Source organism: Dryobates pubescens, chromosome 3 (assembly GCF_014839835.1).
Source record: "Dryobates pubescens isolate bDryPub1 chromosome 3, bDryPub1.pri, whole genome shotgun sequence".
Lineage (NCBI taxonomy): Eukaryota > Metazoa > Chordata > Aves > Piciformes > Picidae > Dryobates > Dryobates pubescens.
In genome coordinates, this window is record NC_071614.1 from 17809307 (window position 1) to 17826246 (window position 16940).

Genomic DNA, 16940 nt, shown 5'->3' on the forward strand with positions numbered 1-16940 from the left:
GACTTGTACACTTATTGTCCATGGGAATACTTCTGGGATGAAGCACAAATGAAGCTCTCCAGAGGCTGAGTTCTGAGCCAGTAATGTAAAACTGGCACTAAGCAAAGGGGAGTTGTGGAAATGACCTTGTGGTGATGTTCAGTGCTTAAAAATTACAATTCACCCACTCTGTGATGTGCTGTGGTACAGAACTTTGGAAAAACTCTTTGTTGTGGTGAACTTTTAATGGCTGTATCAGTGAGATTTGATTATGAAGCCAGCAGCTAAAATGTGAATGAGAAAAATGTCTATAGGCTGGCCTGAACAAATGGCAGTGTGGCTCATGCAAGATCTTTAGTAGCCATTCCCTCTACTGAGAAAATGAAAAGACCTCCATGTCTTCATCTTAAAAATCATCATAGAATCATAGAAGCTGAGGGGTTGGAAAGGACCTCTAGAGATCATCCAGTCCAAGGCCCCTGCCGAAGCAGGATCACCTAGGGGAGGCCACACAGGAACACATCCAGGTGAGGTTTGAAAGTCTCCAGAGGAGATGACTGCACAGCCTCTCTGGGAAGCCTGTTCCTGGGCTCTGCCACCCACACAGCACAGAATTTTCTCCTTGTGTTGAAGTGGAACTTCCTGTCTTCCAGTTTATACCCATTGTTTCTTGTCCTATCATTGGGCATCGTTGAAAAGAGCCTGGCACCTTCATCTTGGCATCCACCCCTCAGATACTTATAGCCATTAATAAGATCCATTCTCAGCCTTCTCATTTCCAGACCAAAGAGCCCCAGGTCACTCAGTCTTTATATGCAGCAGAGTTGTTCAAGTCCCTTAATCATCCTTGTGGCTCTGTGTTGGACTCTCTCCATCTCTATCTCTCTTGAACTGGGGAGCCCCAAACCGGACACAGTATTTCAGGTGTGGTCTCACTAGGGCAGAGCAGAGAGGGAGGAGAACTTCCTTGGACCTGCTGGCCACAGTTTTCTTGATGCACCCCAGGATACCATTGGCTTTCTTATCCGCAGGGGCACATTGCTGTCTCATGGATAACTTAGTGTCCACTAGGACTCTAAGCTCCATGGAGCTGCTTTCCAGCAGGACATCCCCTAATCTGTACTGGTGCCTGGGGTGATTCCTTCCCAGATGCAGGACCCTAGACTTGTCCTTACTGAACTGAAGAATCCAGTTCTGAGTAACTGTATTTTCAGAAAGCAAGCTGTTAGCTTCCTCTTCATAGCCTCTCCTACTGCTCCTTGGAAAGAGGAGTTTTGCTTATTCCTTGCTGTTCTGGTAGCCTCTCTGTGCTGTATCAGGTCTTTGTTATATGTTTTGCTGGCTGTTTAGTGTATCTTGACATCAAAGGATGGGGCCCTTGTTCAGTGACATAAGGGCTGAGGCCCCACAGCCTTTGGCAGATGCTTCAAGGCAGCCTTAAGTTTTGCCTCCAAACAGGAGAATAAAGGCTTGCGAGGTCCAGCCTGCAGTGAGAAGCCAACAGCACAGGGTGCAGAAGATTTGTTCGCAAAGAGAATTTGTGATTGTTGCAGCTGCCTTATTGAAGCCAGCCTGGGGGTGTATTAAATGAATTCTTCAGAATATACTTTATGCCTTTCCAATAAGCAATCCTGAGGTGCTGGTGAGGCGGCAACCCAAGGGAGACCTTGCTGGTGCAGATGGGCAGGGGCTGTGGAAACCAGAGCAGGTCTGACCACCTGGCCATAGTGGTGGTGGTGGCATGCTGTCCATGCAGCCCTGTCACAAGGAGATTTTATGGCTGAAGTGGTGCCCCTGGTGCTGCAGCACTTCTTGCTGGGGGCGGTTCTGCCTTGCACCAGTAGCTAAGGCAGGGAGAGATGCTGCCAGGTCCCAACAGGGAAGTCCCTGGCTCCAACAGGATGGATGAGGTCCCTGGTTTGTATCCAGCCACTTGTGAAGGGTTAAGTTATAGCTAGCAGTTGGTTCCTCTCACACTGCATCTGCCAAAACACAGATCCAAGTCTCTGAGCTGTTTTCTGCAGGGGCTGATGGAGCACAGCCTCTGCTACAGGGCAGGCATCAAGCTGTCTCTTGCCATGCCAGCAAGCAGGGAAACGTGGACGCTGTTTAATTGTCATCAAGTGTCCTTGTTAGCAAGGTTCCAATCTTGCTGTGTCCCTGTTTTCACAGGAAAATCCTTGGAAGGCCTTGCCTTGGAGAAAGCATCTCCTTTCATCTACAACATCCATTTTCTATTGCTCTGTTGAGCCAGATCTGTGTTAGAGTGGAGTTACTTAAGGCAGCATTCTGGGGTCAGTGAGTTGCAAGCCTTGCCATGGGACAGCTGACCTTGCTGAAGTCTGGAGATACCAGAGGACTGCTGGTCCTTACTGGTGTGAGTCACAGCCATCCCATCAAGCTCAGCCGTGGACAGACCAGTTCTGCTGTTTATGCTGATGTGTGTGAATGCCGAGTGTAGCCTTTATAAACACTTTGATTGCCAAATTAAGCTTTTCCCCTTCCAAAGTCACCCCAGATGACTTTCTTGGTCTTTACCCCTCACTTGGAAGAGTTTGCAGCCCGAGAGAGAAAGGCACTGTGGGTGTGGAGGGAGCAGGAGAGCTTTCTGCAGGAGCTTCGGGGCCGTTGCAGGGTTCTCCCTGCTGCCTTTCCTCTGTGCAGCAGCTCCCAGTGAGGCTTCAGCTGCTGGGAGAGGAGTGAGTGTGTCTGCTTTGAAAACAGCTTGTGTGTGGAACTGGAACTGCCTAGCTCAGATTACCAGAGTCTGTTTATTATTACGGGAGATGCCTGATGTTGCATTATTGCTCCTTCAGAGAAACACTGCCCGCTCCCATCAGTGCTGTCTGTGGAGCTTTAACTCCCAGTTTAAGCTCTTACCCCTGCTCACAGACTAAGCAAAACAGCAAACAGCCTTCTCTAAAGTTTGTGAGGCACAAAGTGTTCAAAGCTTCAGGTGCTGGTGTTTAGTTTACCAAGTTCAACACTTTTTGCTTAGAAAGCAGGAGTACTTAAGGCTGCACAGACCAACACCTGCATGGTTTGGGAATGTTGGTCCCAGTCACTGCCACTGGCCTGGGATGCACATTTCCAGGCAGTCCCTTCCCCAGCATTGCCTCTCTGTCCATAGGGTGATGTGGGAGCTGCCCTGAGCAAACTGGTCTGGGCAGAGAAGTGACAGGTTGGCCACCTCTCGCAGTGGGATGAGTCAGAAAACCTACCCAACAGGTTGGGACCTGCAGAGAACCTTTTTCTTTATCCTTGAGCCATGCTTTGAGTCATTGCATTAAGATTTGTGTCTTTCTTCCACTGCTCTTTGCTCATGATCTGTCTCCACACTTATGGACAAAGCTGGGAGTAGTTCATATTTAAAGGAGGTTTAGAAGCATCAGTTGTTGAGTGCAGACTTCAGCCTCTGCATGGACCCTGCCCCCAACCAGTGCTGTGAATTCCCTGCGTGGAGTCAAACCTGTGATTTCCTGGTGGCCTCAGAATGCCCTAGGTGTTTGACAGACAACTGCACATTCTTCCTGGTGGACAGGACAAGCAGGACCTGCTGCAACCTGAGGGCATGCAAGACAGGCCATGGGAGGAGCAGGGATGTCATTCTGGCCCTGTACTCAGCACTGGTTGGGCCACACCTTGAGTCCTGTGTCCAGTTCTGGGCCCTTCAGTTTAGGAAAGATGTTGAGTTGCTGGAAGGTGTCCAGAGAAGGGCAACAAAGCTGGGGAGGGGTTTGGAGCACAGCCCTGTGAGGAGAGGCTGAGGGAGCTGGGGTTGCTTAGCCTGGAGAAGAGGAGGCTCAGGGGAGACCTTCTTGCTCTCTACAACTCCCTGAAGGGAGGTTGTAGGCAGCTGGGGGTTGGTCTCTTCTCCCAGGCAGCCAGCACCAGAACAAGAGGACACAGTCTGAAGCTGTGCCAGGGGAGGTTTAGGCTGGATGTTAGGAAGAAGTTCTTCATAGAAAGAGAGATTGGCCATAGGAATGGGCTGCCCAGGGAGGAGGTGGTGGAGTCACCATCACTGGAGGTGTTCAGGAAGAGCCTGGATGAGGCACTTGGTGCCATGGTTTAGTTGATTAGATGGTGTTGGGTGACAGGTTGGACTCAACGATCTCAAAGGTCTTTTCCAACCTGGTTAATCCCATCCTATCCTATCCTATCCTATCCTATCCTATCCTATCCTATCCTATCCTATCCTATCCTATCCTATCCTATCCTATCCTATCCTATCCTATCCTATCCTATCCTATCCTATCCTATCCTATCCTATCCTATCCTATCCTATCCTATCCTATCCTATACTGTCTTATCCTGTCCTGTCCTGTCCTGTCCTGTTGGGTGATAGGTTGGACTTGACGATCTTGAAGGTCTTTTTAACCTGGTTAATTCTCTATTCTGTATTGGTTTTTTTCTTGTTGTTTGAGTTTGTTTTATTATTTTTTTTGGTAACCAAAGCAGTAGATACTACTCAATTTTAAAAAACTGATTGGAAATCTCTTGTGAAGCTATAGATGGGCTGCTGGTATGAACCTTTGAAGTTGCAGGGGAGCGAACCTGCCTCCTGCTGCGTGTGGGACTAACTAGGATGTGGAGCTAATGGCAGCCCAGCTTCTCAGTGGGATTAGAAACGCTGCTGTGTCTAACCCAGGGGGACACAGGGTTTGAAATGCAAATGTTTTTGCTGCTTCAAGCATTCAGGGCCAGTATCAGGAGCTGCAGTCTCACGTATCTGCTGCTCTTTTCTTTTAGGTTATGATGCCCTGAGCTATTCTGTGGAAAGTAACGCCAAGTGGAGCGGGAGACAGCTACTGCAAGCCGACGAGGAGAACACCACTGGTGTCCCAGAGGGTGGGGGACAGCCATATGTCAGAAATTGCACTGAACCAGGTAGGAATGAAACTTGCTTCCAGCTCCTTGGTCTTACAGTTGACTTCCTTACCTCCAGGTATCCCTACTGGTGTCACATTCACTGGCAAAAAGTTTGTGCTTACAGGTGTTTTTGAGTCTGTAAACGTGATTGTTGTTTTCCTTGTGTGCACCCTATGGGTGCTGCAGCCCCCTTCAGCACTAGGGCTGAGAGGAGGGCCTGCTGTCAGCTGGAGCATGGCACAGTGATTGCCATGTACTGACAGGCAAGTGCTGATACCCTAAGCAGCATGTCTTCTGTGGTTCTTGCATAAACGCTGCATGGTTCTAGCAGTGGGGTGTACATAGTGCTGACATGTCCTAGTTGGATCATTGTCTGAGAAATCAGTGAGGAGTCCTCCCTTTAGTACAAGTACTTGTACCAGTAGTAGGCTCAAAGAAACCTAGTCTGATGTAGCCTGAAGGTGGCTTGATCTGCTGCTGAGAAATAGGGCTCAGATTATAGAATAGAACAGAACAGAATAGAATTAACCAGGTTGGAAAAGGCCTTGGAGATCATCAAGTCCAACCTATCATCCAACACCATCTAAGCAACTAAACCATGGCACCAAGTGCCCCATCCAGCCTCTTCCTAAACACCTCCAGGGATGGTGACTCCACCACCTCCCTGGGCAGCAAATGTAATGTAGCTCTGTCCTCTGGGAGGGACTTTAGCAGGGTCCTCCTCATCTCCTGTTCTTATGAAACTCATAGGAACTTAATGTCACTGTAACTCTGCTGCTGTATTTTCTGGAGCTGGTTGGCATATTCAGGTTTTGGGAGAGGTGGGTCCAAACATATCAGCTGTGTTCATATGATTCATATGAACATAGTTCTGGTGCCCCTAGCATGAGAAGGACATTGAACTGCTGGAGCAGCATGCCTAGAGGAGTACCATGATCAGAGGGCTGGAGAGCCTCTCCTATGGGGACAGGCTGAAGGAGCTGGGGCTGTTCAGCCTGGAGAAAGGTAGGCTGCAGGGAGACCTTACAGTGGCTTTCCAGGAGCTGAAGGGGGGCTACAAGATCTCCAGAAGTCCAACCTATGATTCTGTGATTTCATTTAGACCATTCTCAGGGTGTAAATATAAATCATGAACGCTAGGCTGGTTGGCAGTCAGAGATGTTTGAACTGCCTTGGTCTGAGCAGGAGTGGGACTATGGAAGTGTGTGTCAAAGTCATCTGTTGACTTCAGTGGTCTGTAGGCCCTGTGCAGGATACTTCAGTTCTGCTTTTTAGGAAACTGGGTAAAGAGCTGGTGGAAGTGCTGCTGTAAATAGCATGGAGATGTCATCTGGTTCTGAATGAGTTTTGTGCTGCATATGATAACACAATGTGAGAAAGCAACGTGGTGTTAGTTGTGCTTTGGGAAGAATTTTCCATTTTCCCTGCAACTGGGAATGCTGCCAGGATTCTGAATCCAGCACAAAATAGGCCACCAGTCATGAGCCCACACAGCTTCATCCTGCTGCTAATGACAAGAGTAAAACAGCCATTCAGGAGATTGAAATGGGACCTGATGGTGGAACTGGGCAGCTGAGGCCCATCTAGTCCAGTGCAAGCTTAACCATCATGGATGAAAACTAGAGGAAGGTAGATTTAGATTAGATGCTAGAAAGAATTTCTTTGCCATAAGGCTGGTGAGACACTGGCACAGGTTGCCCAGGTCGGTGGTGGAAGCCACGTCCCTGGAGGGTTTTAAGGCTAGGCTGGATGTGGCTCTGAGCAACCTGATGTAGTATGAGGTGTCCCTGCCCATGGCAGGGGGGTTGGAACTGGATGATTCCTGAGGTCGCCCCTAACCCTAACAATGATTGTGATCATCCTATCAGATGAGGTTGAGGTGACCTTCAGCATAGTTCCTAATGAGCTTTTGTGTTGATAGGAACAGGGTGGTTCAAATCGATGGACAGCTCCCACACTGCTAACTGTTGTTGTTGAACAAAGCTGGTTGAAGGCTCCATTCAGCACCCTTTAGGGCAGCAGAGTCCTTCTTCCACCAGCTGCATTAGTGCTGGCTCAGGCCCCAGCTGGTGTCTAGCTCTGAAGTGACAACAAAGAATGGATTGAAGCTTGCGGAGGGCAGATTTAGACTGGAGACTAGGAAGAAATTCATTCCAGTGAGGGTGGTGAGACAGACACTGGAAGAGGGAGGTCAGGCATGCCCTCTCCCTGCAGGTGCTCAAGGCCAGGTTGGAAGAGGCCTTGAGCAGCCTGATCTAGAGGAAGGTGTCCCTGCCCATGGCAGGGAGGGTTGGAACTAGATGATCTTTAAGGTCCTTTCCAACCCAAACCATCCTATGAATCTATGACAGACCTGAACTAGTCGTCCAGAAGCACAGGAGCTCCCCAGGTGTGTCTGCCTTTGCCTTCTCTAGGGGCTTGTCTGTACATTGCTGCATGAGCAAATTGAGGCAATTTGGCTGAAACTGTGATGTTGCTGAGTGTAATTTATGTGTGGTGTATACCCTAACCCTGGGGTGTCTGTTGTTGCTTGGGAACTGGCAGAGCTTAGACCTCCTTGGCATCCCTGCAGGATGTGCACTTAGGTGCTTTTGGCCCTCAGGTGCTTCTCCTTCCCTCCGGTGAGCGTTGGGAGGAAACTGCTGCCTGGAAAGACAATTATTATTATTATTTCCTCCTGCCTACTTCCAAAAGTAAGTTGTATAAACACCTACAGCTAGGCAGAAATGAGTGTTTGAGAAAGCAATTTCAACCTCGTCTGTTGGAGGAGGGAAATCAAGTGTCTGCTTTTGAAATGCTTTGTGGCTTTTTGCAACACTTGGCTGTTGGAGCCTGTTGGCAGTAAACACTCTTCTGCATGCTAAAGGAAAGAGCTTTTTTTTTCTCTCTCCCCCCCCCCCCCTTTTTTTTTTGTCTTGAGCTGCACATGTATTTTCAGGCTCATTTGAAAGCCTGGCATGACATTTGCAAACTGCTATTTTTGTTTCCTAATGGTTTAGCCAGGGGGCTAGCCAGTAGTGTTTTGATCATCAGAACTGCTCAGCATAGCCAAGGGTTTTGTTCGCTTCTCCTTTGAAACAGACCTTGTGGAAAGGTTAAAGGGGTGAAATGCACAGAGCCCAGCCTAAAGACCTCCTTTTGGTCAATTTGTGTTGTCCTTCTGTCATGTATCAGTCTGAAGCCGTTGCAGTGCAGTTTAGCCTGGAGAAGAGGAGACTCAGGGGAGGCCTTATTGCTGTCTACAACTACCTGAAGGGAGGTTGTAGACAGGTGGGGGTGCCAGGCAACCAGTGCCTGAACAAGAGGACACAGTCTCAAGCTGTGCCAGGGGAGGTTTAGGCTGGATGTTAGGAAGAGGTTCTTCCCAGCAAGAGAGATTGGCCATTGGAATGTGCTGCCCAGGGAGGTGGTGGAGTCACCATCACTGGAAGTGATGGGAAGGGACTTTTGACAAGGGCATGTAGTCATAAGATGAGAGGGAATGGATTGAAGCTTGAGGAGGGCAGATTTAGACTGGAGATTAGGAAGAAATTCTTTCCAGTGAGGGTGGTGAGACACTGGAACAGGTTGCCCAGGGAGGTGGTAGATGCCCTCTCCTGGGAGGTGCTCAAGACTGGGTTGGACTGAGGCCTTGAGCAAGCTGGGCTGGTGGAAAGTGTCCCTTTCCATGGCAGGGGGGGTTGGAACCAGATGATCTTTAAGGTCCCTTCCAGTCCAAACCATTCTACGAATCTGTGAATCAGGTTTAAGGTGATTTAATGTTGATCTTTGGGTCAGGTCCATGTGCTACCAAATTCAGAGCTGTGGTTGCAGCAGAGAAATTGGGAGAAACTTGCTGTGAATTCAGACTTGGTTGATCAGCTGTCAGGAAGGTGAGAAGCTGGGAGGCTGCGTTGGGATGGGGTATATAAAGTGTCTAGAAACAGTGCGTTGTGCTTGGCTGTGGTGCCACCCCTCGTTAGCTCCTCACCAGACTGACATATGTTTCCTCTGAGGAGCTGTCAACGTGTTCCTCCCCTGGTGTCACTGCTTCCCACGTGCCTGGTCAGAGAGGCTGCAAACAAACCAGCAGCCCTGCCGGAGCGTGCTGCTTTAAAGCCATTATCGGCAATAGCAGGAAATCCCTGATTGCTGCAGAAAGGGAAAGAGCTCAGGATAGACATTCAGACCCTAAGGCCCCAAAGTGTTTTAATTTTTAAACAGCCAGAGAAGCTTTGGTGCAATTGTTTCTCACATTTCCTCCTCCTCCTCTTTCAAGAGCAACATTCCCTTTTCTCCAGATTTCTCCGGCGACTCATACGTTATGGTAATGGAATTTGTCCTGCTTGGCTATGAAGTAGGTAACTCCTCCAGGCTGCTTGCTGATGCTTGTGGCTGTTTCTTTAGAGCTCTTTCTTGTGCTGAACCACAAACCTTAGCCCACAGAACCCAAACCACCTCATCTGAATTTGTGCTCTCTGACCGCTTTCATAGAATCATAGAACAGCCTAAGCTGGAAGAGACCTCACAGATCATCTAATCCAACTTCCCTGCCATGGGCAGGGATGCCACTCCACTAGACCAGGTTAGTCAAGGCCCCATCCAACCTGGCCTTGATCATCTTCAGGGAGGGAGCATCCACAGCCTCTCTGGACAATCCATTCCAGCGTCTTACCATCCTCACAGTGAAGAATTTCTTCTTAAGATCCAATGTCAAGCTATTCTCCTTCACTTTAAATCCTTCCTGTTGAATGCTTGCTCTCCTCTCTGTGGTGTACCCAGACAGTGAGGTGACCATGACCACCATGCCTTATGTGGTGAACAACTCAATGACCAGCTCTGCCTGGTATGTAGCATGGCTCCAGGGTGGAAGGAGAAGAAAACCTGACCTGCTTTTCTACCTTTGTATTATGCTGTGGGAGAGTCTTGTGCTTTGCTGTCTCTATGCTGGAAATAGTCTCTTCACAGAATCACCAAGGTTGGAAGAGACCCCAAAGATCATCAACTCCAACCTGTCACCACAGACCTCATGACTAAACCATGGTACCAACCCTCCTGTGTGCAAGGGCTCGTGCACATGCTCAGCTTTAGGTGGCCTGAGTTGTCCAGGGTTGTCATGCCCAGAATGACATCCAGAGAACACACACAGTGTGTGACACCTGGGTTTTTACCTATAAAGACATTGCTGGTGCTAGAAGAGGAACTCTAGTAGAAGAATCACTCTACTAGAAGAGTCCCTGCTCAGAAGACCTTCAGCCTTTCAGCAGAATGAGGGGGGGGATGCTTGTGAAGTTAGTGCATTTGTGCAGCTGTAAAACTCACTGCCACAGAATGAAATCCAGAGCTGCTGCTGTTCCTTGTTTTGTTTCCCTCATGATGTGTGACTTTCTTTTGGTGGACTGTTAGTGTTGGGTAGGTTAAGGCACATCAGAGGCCATGGTAGTGGCAGAAGTACCTGGCAGATCCCAGAACTGTGTTCTATATTCAGTTGGGCTTGTGAGCTAGGAACAAGGGTTGAAGTGTTTTAGTGAATGGAGTTGTCCTGAGACTCCAGCTCATGTTCACACATACAGCACACTCCAGTGCTTGTCAGAGATGCAGGGCTGATACCTGCTCACATCAAGGCTGAAGAAGACACAGAAGTTATGTATGGGTAAGATGTGTTCATCATTTTAGTGGTGCCTTGATGTTTGGGTGCAGAGGGTGATGGTGACTCTTCCATCTCTCTAGGTAACACAGAATTCTTGCCCATTTGCCTTAGAATCACAGAATCACCAAGGTTGGAAGAGACCTCAAAGATCATCGAGTCCAACCTGTCACCACAGACCTCATGACTAAACCATGGCACCAAGTGCCACATCCAATCCCCTCTTGAACACCTCTAGGGATGGTGACTCCACCATCTCCCTGGGCAGCACATTCCAATGGCTAACGACTCTCTCAGTGAAGAACTTTCTCCTCACCTCAAGCCTAAACTTCCCCTGGTGCAGCTTGAGACTTTGTCCTCTTGTTCTGGTGCTGGTTGTCTGAGAGAAGAGACCAACCCCAACCTGGCTACAACCTCCCTTCAGGTAGTTGTAGACAGCAAGAAGGTCTCCCCTGAGCCTCCTCTTCTCCAGGCTAAGCAACCCCAGCTCCCTCAGCCTCTCCTCACAGGACTGTGCTCCAGACCTCTCCCCAGCCTCGTTGCCCTTCTCTAGATGTGTTCTAGTGTCTCAATGTTCATCTTAAACTGAGGGGCCCAGAACTGGACGCAGTTTGTTCCTGGAGCTACGATGCCAAGCTTGGGCTGTTTCTGAGCATCCTCTGCTTTTTGCCTCTGTGAGATGCAAGGCTGTGGGATCTCACAAACAAGGTTCTGGTGGGTGGGAAATGGGTAGAAGACAAAATTCATCTGGAACTCCCCTGGAAGTAGCTGCTGACGGAGTGAGCAAGACCGCTCTTCCTCTAGCACCATTGCTGCCTAGGTCAGGAAGGCCTTTTTCTTGGGCAGATGTAATATGCTATGTGAAGAGGATTCCACCCCCCTCTGATTTTAATTCTCCTATCTGAACCAAAATGCAATTAAAAAAAATAAATCACTTTTCCCTCAAGCAAAATTAAGGTTTTTTTCCCCAGCAGAATGAAGAGTGATTTTTTTTTTTCCCCTTCTGCCTAGCAAGTTGCAAACCCTTGCTCTCACTTGTGGGATCATTAGAAAAACAAATTGCTGTAAGTTTAGTAACAAAATGTCCCTGAGGAGTATAAAAAAAGACATTTTTCCCTCCCTGAGCCATAACAGCTTTGTGAATTTGACAGAGAGGTTTTTTTTTGAACTCCTGCTCCCACATGCTGCTTCAGTTGATTGCTCTCCTCCACCCTCCCTCACGAAAGGAGAAGACTTGACAGAAGTCAGGAGGGTGATTTCTCCTGAGTGACAGCTGGGAAGGAAGAGGAGTGAGTGAGGCTGGCCAGGCATTGGCCTCTGGAGCTGCTTTGTGGCTTGGTTTTGCTGCTTTATTTATAAATGTGCTGCTGAAGCCATCAGTGTGCCTTGGGTTCGTCCCACTTATGGCTCACTGTAGGGTTTGCTTCCCGGGCTGTGCCTTGCAGGACCTTGATCTGTGGAACTGCAGGACTGCAGAACCTCTTTGAAAGGAGAGGTGGTCACAAGTACTTTCTTTAGGACTCTTCAGTCACCTAAGGGGCAACAGCCCATGTGTCGCTGAGTTATGCTGGTGTCTTGGTGAGCAGGTTCCTTAGCACCAGCCACTTGGAGGCAGATCCTGTTGTCTCCTTACAGCCAGGCTGTACCCAGGCCACACACCAGAGGGGAAGCTTGGAGTGATTGCTTTTGTTGGGTGCTTAAAAACTCAAGAGAGCTGATCTCCAAACTTGCAGTTCCCAGGCAAATAGGGCCCTCTGTGCACACACAGGAGGCTGGTAGTGTTCTTCTTGCTGAGACTTTGCCAGCATCCCTGAGAGATGTGTGCAGCTTCAGGAGCTGAGGCTTGAGGGAGGAAAGGAATCATAGACTCATAGAATTGTTAGGGTTGGAAGGGACTCCAAGGATCATTGAGTTCCAACCCCCCAGCCATGGGCAGGGACACCTCACACTAGCTCAGGTTGCTCAGAGCCACATCCAGCCTGGCCTTAAAAACCTCCAGGCATGAAGCTTCTACCAGCTCCCTGGGCAACCTGTGCCAGTGTCTCACCATGCTCTGGGGGAAGAACATCCTCCTAACATCCAGTCTGAATGTACCCATTTCTAGCTTTTTTCCATCTCCCCCAGTCCTATCAATTCAGGTAAATTTGATCACAAAAATGGTACTGAAACACAAAGCAGTAAGGAAATGGTTTCAAAACCAAAGACAATAAAAGAGGAGGAATAAGATAAAGACAACAAGAAATTCTTCCAGACATCCAATCTGAAGCACAGTGTGGCATTGCTGTTGCACAGTTTATCCTTGGTGTGTTCTCCTGCACTGAAGAAGCAAATGGATTAGAAGAGGGAGGGAAGCTAAGTGGCAGAGCAATGACAGCAGAAGCCACATCCTGAACCCAGCATCACCTCTGTGGTTTGTAGGCAAGGGAAGGCGGTGAACCTCTGGGAGCCCGCAGTGCCCTCCTCATAAAGAAGCTGCTTATTTTTGCAGGATACATCTCTGCAGATGTATCAAACAGCTGTAATTAAACCACTGCTTGTTCTAATAGAATAGAATCTCATTAGACCCACTGGCTTGTGAGCACTCAGCCTCCAGCCTTCTGCATCGTGATGTTGGGAGCAGGTGTTGATCTGTTAGAGGGTAGGAGGGCACTCCAGGGGGACCTTGACAGGCTGGACAGATGGGCAGAGTCCAACAGGAGGGCACTGAACAAGTCCAAGTGCTGCACTTTGGTCACAACCCCATGCAGTGCTACAGGCTGGGGTGGGAGTGGCTGGAGAGCTGCCAGGCAGAGAAGGACCTGGGGGTACTGGTTGACAGCAGCTGAACACGAGCCAGCAGCGTGCCCAAGGGGGCAAGAAGGGCAATGGCAGCAAGCCTGCATCAGAAATAGTGTGGCCAGCAGGAGCAGAGAGGTCATTGTGCCCCTGTACTCAGCACTGGTTAGGCCACACCTTGAGTCCTGTGTCCAGTTCTGGGCCCCTCAATTTAAGAAGGACATTGAGACTCAGGGGTGACCTTATTACTCTCTACAACTACCTGAAGGGAGGTTGTAGACAGACGGATGTTGGTCTCTTCTCCCAGGCAGCCAGTACCAGAACAAGAGGACACAGTCTCAGGCTGTGCCAGGGGAGGTTCAGGCTAGATGTTAGGAAAAAGTTCTATACAGAAAGAGTGATTGCACATTGGAATGGGCTGCCTGGGGAGGTGGTGGAGTCGCCATCACTGGAGGTGTTCAGGAGACTTGATGGGGTGCTTGGTGCCGTGGGTTAGTTGTTTGGGTGGTGTTGGATTGGTTGATGGCTTGGACGCGATGATCTTGAAGGTCTCTTCCAACCTGGTTTATTCTATATGTATTCTATATTCTATGACTCTTGAACGTGTCCAGAAAAGGGCAGCGAGGCTGAGGAGGGGTCTGGAGCACAGCCCTGTGAGGAGAGGCTGAGGGAGCTGGGGCTGCTTAGCCTGGAGAAGAGGAGGCTCAGGGGAGACCTTCTTGCTGTCTACAACTACCAGAAGGGAGGTTGTAGCCAGGTGGGGGTTGGTCTCTTCTCCCAGGCAACCAGCACCAGAACAAGAGGACACAGTCTCAAGCTGCTCCAGGGGAGGTTTAGGCTGGAGGTGAGGAGAAAGTTCTTCGTAGAAAGAGTCATTGGCCATTGGAATGCGGTGCCCAGGGAGGTGGTGGAGTCACCATCCCTGGAGGTGTTCAAGAGGGATTGGATGTGGCACTTGGAGCCATGGTTTAGTTAGTCAGGAGGTGTTGGATGACAGGTTGGACTTGATGATCTCAGAGGGCCTTTCCAGCCTTTTTGATTCTATGATTGTATGACATGGCTGAGATGCACAGTGGTGGTCTGCAGAATCTCACCTACTGGGGCTGGTTTGCTTAATTGGTGGCAGTTGTGATTAGTGTGTTCCTGTTGTCATTGTTTCTGCTGGAAATTGCTGCATTGTTCTATGTAGCTGTGCAGTACAGGCCTTGCAGAGTGTTTATGGGAGATTTGTGTGTCATGCTGGGTGTTGAGTGAAGAATGCCAAAGGATAATTGTCTCTTGCTGCCCAAGAAGCATGTTAATAGTCTTGAGAAATGATGAGAAGAGGGGAAAAGAAAAAAGGGAATAATCCTGTAGGGAGCAAAGAATAGAGCTTAACCTGCACACCTGCTGTTATCACAGGCACAGGAGGACAGCGTTTGAGAGCCACTCAGAAGTGCAACCCAGTCTGCATGGGAGCTCTTCAAAGTGTCCCATTTATCAAGTCAGTATTCTGCTTTAGGCTGCCCATGAGCTTTGCTGACAGAAATCTAACACAGGGAACGTGGACATGGAATTGCTGGGCAGGACAATTAGCAGAAACCATGGCAGGGAGCACACTGCTGTAGAGCCCCTATAAGGTCCACAGCTGATTCCTGGAAGAGCTAGTTTGGTGCAGATCAGTCCTCACTGCTTCAACCCCTTGTTCCTCTTTCCATGTCCTTCCAGGTGCATGGCAAAGCCTACAGCCAAGGAGAATTTTCAAAATCCCAGTGTTAACCTAGAATCAGAGAATCAACCAGCTTGGAAATTACTTCAGAGATATCAAGTCCAACCTATTACCTAATACCTAACACCTCAGGACAACTAAACCATGGCTCCAAGCGCCACATCCAATCCTTCAGGGATGGAGACTCCTCCACCTCCTTGGGCAGCACATTCCAATGGTCAATTACTATTTTTGTGAAGAACTTTCTCCCCACCTTGAGCCTAAACCTCCCCTGGCACAGCTTGAGCCTGTGTCCTCTTGTTCCGCCACAGGTTGCCTGGGAGAGGAGACCAACCCCCACCTGGCTACAACCTCCCTTCAGGTAGTTGTAGACAGCAAGAAGGTCTCCCCTGAGCCTCCTCTTCTCCAGGCTAAGCAACCCCAGCTCCCTCAGCCTCTCCTCACAGGGCTGTGCTCCAGACCTCTCCCCAGCCTCGCTGCCCTTCTCTGGACACATTCAAGTATCTCAACCTCTTCTGTTTCACAGTATTTTACTAACCATAGGCTCCTTATTTGCTTACTTTGTGAAGTACACTGCAAGGGCTTAGGAAAGAGGAGAGAGAGACACTCAGCTAAAAAACTATGGCCCATGTCAGGTGTGCATGGATAGGGCTGCAGCTTCTGATCACTTTTCTCCGTCTGGTCTGTGTCTGGACTGTAACAACATGACACATCTGCAACCTACTAGTCACCACTTAATTAAAGCTGTTCTCTAGGGATTGCTAATCTGGCAGCCTCTGGCTGGTGTTAAGTGTTGTCCAGATGTGAAATGCTGGCCCTGGTCAGTCCTGGTGAGAGAGCTTTGCTTCACATGCTGTTGCTAAAGATCACAGGATGTTAAAGGTTGGAAGGGACCTCTAGAGAGCATCGAGTCCAACCCTCCTGCCAAAATAGGGTCACCTGGGGCAGGCCACACAGGAGCACATCCAGGTGGGCTTTGAGCATCTCCAGAGAAGAAGACTCCATAACCATCCTGGGCAGCCTGTTACAGTGCTCCAGCACCCTTACTCTAAAGATATTTCTCCTCATGTTGAGGTGGAACCTCCTGTGTTCCAGGTTGTACCTTGTCCCATTACTGAACACCATCAAAAAGAGACTGGCACCATCATCCTAACACCCACTCCTCAGATATTTATAGGTGTTGATGAGATCCCCTCTCAGCCTTCACACAATCAGATGACTCAAGTCAGAGCTAGGAGATGGGGGTCAGGTCCTTGGTGGCAGAATGGGGCCCAGCTGGGCTGTGCTGATGAAAAGCTTGCTCAGGATCACAGGATGTTAGGGGTAGGAAGAGACCTCTGAAGATCATCGAGTCCAACCCCCCTGCCAGAGCAGGACCAGATAATCTAGTGCAGGTTGCACAGGAATGCTTCCAGGTGGGGTTTGGAAAGTCTCCAGAGAAGGAGACTCCACAATCCCCCTGGGTAGCCTGTTCCAGGGCTCTGTGACCCTCGCAGTGAAGAAGTTCCTCATGTTGAGGTGAGGGGGAGAAGCCAAAACCAAACAGACAGAAAAAGAGCAGTAAAACAAGCGAAGAAACAAGCAAAGAAGTAACACCACCAAACACACTCCAGACCAAACAAACCAACCCAAACACCAAATCCCCCCCAAATCAAAAACAACTTTAAAAATCCCAACAACCAACCAATCAACAACAAACAAACAAAAAAACTCTACCACCCTCCTCCTTCCCCCCAAAGAAACAAACAAACGAGCACCAGGTAGGTAGCTTTCAGTTTTCAGCTTTCAGTCATAACACCACAGAAGCATATGGGGCAAACCTTGATGCTGTAGCAGGGAGTTGCTGTATAATTCAGAGTTCATGAGTGGCAAACAGTTGTGTCCATGATACCTTCTGGACCATCTTTCTGATCAAATGAATGAGTGGCACTTCCTGAACAGATGCAAGCTGCCTGATGCAGCATGGCCTCAGGGCATCAC

The 16940-nt window shown here is 49.1% G+C and overlaps 1 protein-coding gene across 1 annotated transcript in view; it reads left to right on the forward strand.

Annotated features, from left to right (window-relative positions):
* The window catches only part of SLC24A3 (solute carrier family 24 member 3), a 208390-nt gene that overhangs the window by 30733 nt on the left and 160717 nt on the right, over positions 1-16940 (forward strand). The window contains exon 2 of the mRNA XM_054179720.1: positions 4732-4869. Coding sequence (XP_054035695.1) covers positions 4732-4869 — 138 coding nt within the window. The remainder of the gene's footprint in view (positions 1-4731; positions 4870-16940) is intronic.